At 43.4% G+C, this 6,000-nt stretch overlaps 1 protein-coding gene across 1 annotated transcript in view; it reads right to left on the reverse strand.

Moving 5' to 3' along the window:
* RPRD1A (regulation of nuclear pre-mRNA domain containing 1A) overlaps window positions 1–2,905 on the reverse strand; it is a 48,452-nt gene extending 45,547 nt beyond the window's left edge. The window contains exon 1 of the mRNA XM_065830123.2: window positions 2,577–2,905. Coding sequence (XP_065686195.1) covers window positions 2,577–2,727 — 151 coding nt within the window. The 5' untranslated portion in view covers window positions 2,728–2,905. The remainder of the gene's footprint in view (window positions 1–2,576) is intronic.
* Window positions 2,906–6,000: the final 3,095 nt, after the last annotated feature.

Consider the following 6,000-nt stretch of genomic DNA (forward strand, 5'->3'; position numbering starts at 1 on the left):
TACTGACCAGCAACAGTAGCAGACAATGCCAATATTTTTTATGCCCATATTTCCCAAATAAAGATCATTTTCCTCTCAGGTAGGAGGGAAATAATGTTTCTACAGCTTGGATGCTAGGTAGGTCAGGAGCCTTAAATTTGCTCTATTTACGGCCTCATTGCCAGGATTCTGCTTTGTGACGTTTTATGCAAGTCACTTCAACAGAGCATACTGGTTTTCCTTCTCATCTTCCACATGGTGTCTGCTTAGACCACTAAATCCACCCTTTGGGGATTACGGACCATCCTACAATTCTGTGCTGCAATTAGCAAAAAGTTAGTATTGGGTAAATGTAAGCTAACATGTATGAAGCTCAGGTATTAATATCACAAAAAAATAAAATACATCCCACGTATCTTAACTATGCCAGCTCTGAATGAAGTAGCAGAGGAACATAAGAAAGAAGAAACATTTCACATAAGGCCTAAAAGCCCAGAAGAAAATGTGGAGGACCTGGGAAGCAACTAACCTGTTCCTACTGAAGGTAACCTATTGCATGCTTCCACATATCCTTGAAGGTTGGGTTCCAAAAAGAGGTCACCAGAAAAATCTTACTTTGAAGCAGCAAAAGCTGGACAAAAACTTCAACAAATTGAAGATCAAACCAATTACAGCAGCTATGCTTTATCTGAAGCTCCTGAGCTACATCCTCAAAACAGGCTTAGAAGTGGAAGCCAGGCACTGAAAACGGAGAAAAGGCAAAGTATTCCCATGGGTTCTTAAGATCACTGTCCTTGTCTTTCTCAATGCCACCTACAAACATGCAGCCCATATTTCAAGTATTTCACTTCTCCAGTTAGTCAAACAGCTCTACAGGAAAATTATGCTAATACTAAATACTAATTATATATAATTACTCTAATTATGCTAATACTATAATACTAATATTATAGATTATTATGAACTGGTATTGTGCATGTTAATTAACATGAGCAACTAAAACTCTGGCTGTGTGACAATTAAAGATACCTTTCTGATATCATTCAGAACACCAAATATTCAAGTTGTTTAGAAGGCCCAGAAACATGAAATGTTTCAGATTCAGACCTGAGATCCTTTCATTTGTTCTCAGAACAAGAAAGCTTCCAACAAATATATATTGAATATATCCTTACTTGTAAGATGAAATATGTGACTAAATACACTTTTCTTTAGGTAATAAAGAATTTGAATCCTGTTTGGAAGATCAAACAATAACTTTTCACACAAAAAGCATAAACAAAAACACAGTAGCCATGTGAAAACCTACAGCAGGAACATTTTTCCATAGTACAGTGTAAAGTTCAGTATTACTTCATACTTAAGATTTTTATTTTAAGGGTGGTTGAACCCATTTACTATGAAGTTATACCCCCTAACCAAGACATAGTTGTGATCCAGCCATGCACTCTTTCCTCTTAGTTGCACAAAACTAAGGGAGTAGTTTCTATTCCATAAGTCCTGTAATAGCTTAGTGTTACTTTTCCTCTCCACTTGAAAATCTACCCTTCTATTTTTCCCATTAAAGAGTCGCATATTAATGGAACTCCAAAGGAAGCTAGTGGAAGACAGTAACATTTCCTACAGTACAATATAGACCTAGCAAGTGATTTTTCTTTTTCTTAAATGAGTCAGATTAAGTTATTTTCCAGTCAGGTCAAATGAGCCTTCATAAGCTATTTCTATCTTTCAGTCACTTGAACTATCGCCTATAGCTGCAAGTTCTTTCCTATTACAAGGAAAGCCACATAAGAATCTAAGCCTGCACACTCAACATCAAATAGTCAGCACAGTTAGAAATTCATAATCTTTATTATGCTAACATCGGTATTAGCCATCTGGCAAAGCCAGGAAGTAAAAAAACCACTTTGAACACATTAAATTGCTTTTTATTCCCCCGAGAATTTCCATCCTCACTTGCCCTACAAGAATTCTTGCCATCTCAGGAAACTCAAACAATATTATAGCTAGCCATAGTTAGAGATGATGAAAGGCTGTGCCTAAAAAGGGCACTTGCAAGATGAAATATGTGTTGGAAGAGCTGTAACTATCACTATTAAAAAAAAAAAAATTAAAAATAGGTAATAGTCCTAAACCCCTTGCTTGCCATCTTCCTTCCCTTCTCTCACGTTCCTGTCTCCTTCCACAAAGAAAGGGAGTAAAACATGAGAAGCAGCCTCCTGAGATGCATCTCACTGAGGGAGACAAGGAGAATGGGGGAGGGAGAGGAGCCAGGGGAGAGAAAAAAAAAAAAAAGCAGCACCACCCAGCCCACAGTCCTCTAGAAATATAGACCCCGAGTTTGACACTTGCCCCAGCAGCTCCGCTCTCCCCAGGCGCTGGGGTGGGCCGACCCACCTCCCCCAACCCGCGCTCCTTCCCCGGCCCGAAAGGCCGAGCAGCCCAGCCATCCTTCCCGCAGGAGCCGCACACCCCAGGGCGGCGGCCTCCTCCTCCCTCCCCTGCGGCCGCGCAGGCCGCCGCCCCCGGGGAAGGCCCCACCGAGCAACCGAGGGCGGGAAAAGTCCTGGCGGCGTCGGCGACCACGCCAGCCTCACCTTTCCGCAGCTCCCGCTCCCACACGCTGACGATGAGCGCCGAATGCTTGCGGTGGTGGATGAGCCACAGGCTCAGGGTCTGCACGCTTTGCTGCGAGTTGCTCAGCTCCGACAGCTTCCGCTCCAGCGCCGCCTCTGAGAACGCCGACATCGCCGGGCCGCGCTCGGCTCAGCGCCGCCACCACCCCCACCGGCCCGGCCACACTCAGTCCCCGCCTCTCCGCCCCAGCGGGGAGGAGCCGGGCGAACCCCGTCCGTTCCCGCCTCGCCGGCAGCCCGGCACGAACAAAATGGCGACAGCCGAACCCCCCGGAGAGCCACCCAGCCCCGCCCCGCTTCTCCTCCGGTCCTCACTTCCGGCACACGCCCACAACGAGGAGGGGCGGCGGGGCAGGTCCTGCCGCTCTCCCGGCAACCCTCGCGCGGCCCCGGGCCGGGAGCGTGCGAGCGGGAGCGTGCGAGCGGGAGCGTGCGAGCGGGAGCGTGCGAGCGGGAGCGTGCGAGCGGGAGCGTGCGAGCGGGAGCGTGCGAGCGGGAGCGTGCGAGCGGGAGCGTGCGAGCGGGAGCGTGCGAGCGGGAGCGTGCGAGCGGGAGCGTGCGAGCGGGAGCGTCTCACACAGAATCACAGATTGTCAGGGATTGGAAGGGACCTCGAAAGATCATCCAGTCCAATCCCCCTGCCGGAGCAGGAACACCTAGATGAGGTTACACAGGAACGTGTCCAGGCAGGTTTTGAATGTCTCCAGAGTAGGAGACTCCACAACCCCCCTGGGCAGCCTGTTACAGTGCTCTGGCACCATCACTGAGAAGTTTCTTCTCATATTTAAGTGGAACCTCCTGTGTTCCAATTTGAACCCATTGCCTCTTGTCCTATCATTGGTTGTCACCGAGAAGAGCCTGGCTCCATCCTCCTGACACTCACTCTTTACATATTTATAAATGTTAACAAGGTCACCCCTCAGTCTCCTCCAAGCTAAAGAGCCCCAGCTCCCTCAGCCTTTCCTCATAAGGGAGACGCTCCGCTCCCTTAATCACCTTCATTGCCCTGCGCTGGACTCTCTCCAGCAGTTCCCTGTCCCTCTTGAACTGAAGGGCCCAGAACTGGACACAATATTCCAGATGTGTTCTCACTCCTTACCTACATTGGGATATGTTTGTTCTGTTTCTGAATTCATTGCTGAAGCAAGTCTGTACATTTTTTGTGGGAAGGCAGAGAAGCCCACCAAGAGACCCTGCTGGGATTTTAAACTATGTAAACAGAGTGGGAAAAAAATATTACTGTCTCAGAGTGTAATTGATTTCCTGTAAAATATTTTGTTTACACCAGCAGAAGTAATTCTGATTATGTCATTAAATTTCACTGGCATGTTATTTTCAGTACTGAACACAGAATAAATGTGATCGGATCTTGGATAATAATCACCAGTTCTTGGGGGGGCTGTAGGATGCAGTGAGTGGAATCAGAGCTAGGGGCTGTTACTACAAAAGGCCAGATACACCAACGTTTTGCCCAGGGAAATAACACAAAAAGACATAAATAAGGCCCCACAGCAACCCAGGCCTACTGGTTTCTTTCACCTAGCAGGCTGTGGAACTTCAGGGGTGCATGGTATTTCATACTTGCAGAGAGATGCACACTCCACAAATGTGTCTGGCCTGATTTTTAAAAGCTGTCTCTTCTTTTTTCTTAGAAAAAAAGTTCAGGTATTGACAGTATTGTGACAGAATTCCAGTGTTCAATGACAAGATTATGTGCAAAAGTGTTTCCTCCTGGTTGTTTCAAACCTGTTCCCTTAAAGCTTTATTGAATCCTTGCTACTTTTGCTTTTTTTTGAGCTAGTGAATAAAAACAGTTCTCTGCTCACCTTTGCGTTCTTTCATAGATTTGGTATCATATCATCTTGAGTCATTTTCCAGGCTGAAGGATCCAAGTCGGTTTTCCTTACATGGAAGATGCTCTACACTGCTGGACATGAGTAGCATTTCTGCTCTAAATGTGAGCATTACTAGCCTTCCTGCTGTTCTACTAAACACCTGATATAACTTCTTACTTTAAACATTAACAGCTAACTGTCATTTTCAGAGAACTATTCACCTTAACTCCTGCAGATCTATCCTGAATCATGTTTCTGTAGCTAATAATTATGACTACAGTTAGTGTCTTTCTTTGGTAGTATTTTTTATTATTTCTATAAAATTATGTGTGTAAATATGCATATATCGTACTCTTGGGACATCCTGGCAATGGTTAAATATCCACCCTCGAGACGGAGTATTCCTATAACCTTTCACACATCCAGTTTGTCCTCACCAAACAGTAGAAAGCTAGTTAGGAAATAAAATCTGTAGAGTATTTTTAAAATTTTACAAAATTATTTCCGTATTTCATGTCTGATACTCAGAACAGATGTCTCAGAAGATTGTTTTCAGGCAATTTCCTAATACCGTTTCTTAGTAAAATCTTCCCTTTAAGCATAAAACATTGTCGAGGGCGAGGCAGGATTTTTAAGAGGTTTTAATGTGAATCGTACTTACAAAATCATCTGTAGCATGAACTATTTTTCTGGAACGACAAGGGATTTTACAAAAATGCTTTTGACAGAGAAGTTTAAGTGAAAAGCTGCACAGATCCCTACAGAGTCTCTTTTTCTATGACTTGGCTGCATTTTGATCATCATGACTGAAAGAACCTGTAATAAATTGCTATTTTTGCTATGTACAGCAGAGGACACTCTCACATTAAGTAGAACTGACCAGTGAAGTAAAATTAAGACAGAGCTAACATGGATGCAAGCATTAGAAAAATGAGATGTGGATGGTAATATCTAATAACTAACATTCAAATGCCATTTTCTGGAGGCATATATTTGGATGTTAGCAGGGGAAACTCGTGGGCAACTATGGAAAAATAAACACTTCACTCATGCAAGACTAGATTAAAAAGTATCTATCAACAAACAGTGAAATTTAGATGTTAGCGCCAAAAAAAGATGAGGAAAAAGAGCAAGAAATTGGTAGAGAATTTTAGCGATGATTGTGGAAATGTTTATTACTGCTTCCTCTGCATCTTTCATCCCAGATTATCAGAACACTTTTCAAACAAGCATAAATCCTCTGAGATTATAGATATTTGCTCTGTAAATAACTATATTTAGATACTGAATGATTTATTGTCTGTGTATAATATAATATAAAGCAAAACTGAGATTTTACTTTCCCCATAAATCTTTATAGCACATTTTAAATTTGTGATCGTAAAAGTTTACATCAGTATTCTAATTTTAAAAGCTATGTTTGTCCAGCCAGTGGATGGAAATTTACTACGAGACTTACTCAAAGTGAAGTGAGTGTCAGACAAGAAGTACTCAATGGAGGCTTCATTTGCTGCGGAGATCTGAAAATCTTAGCTTTCATTCAGAAACAA

The sequence above is a fragment of the Patagioenas fasciata genome, chromosome 2 (genome assembly GCF_037038585.1).
Source record: "Patagioenas fasciata isolate bPatFas1 chromosome 2, bPatFas1.hap1, whole genome shotgun sequence".
Taxonomy (NCBI): domain Eukaryota; kingdom Metazoa; phylum Chordata; class Aves; order Columbiformes; family Columbidae; genus Patagioenas; species Patagioenas fasciata.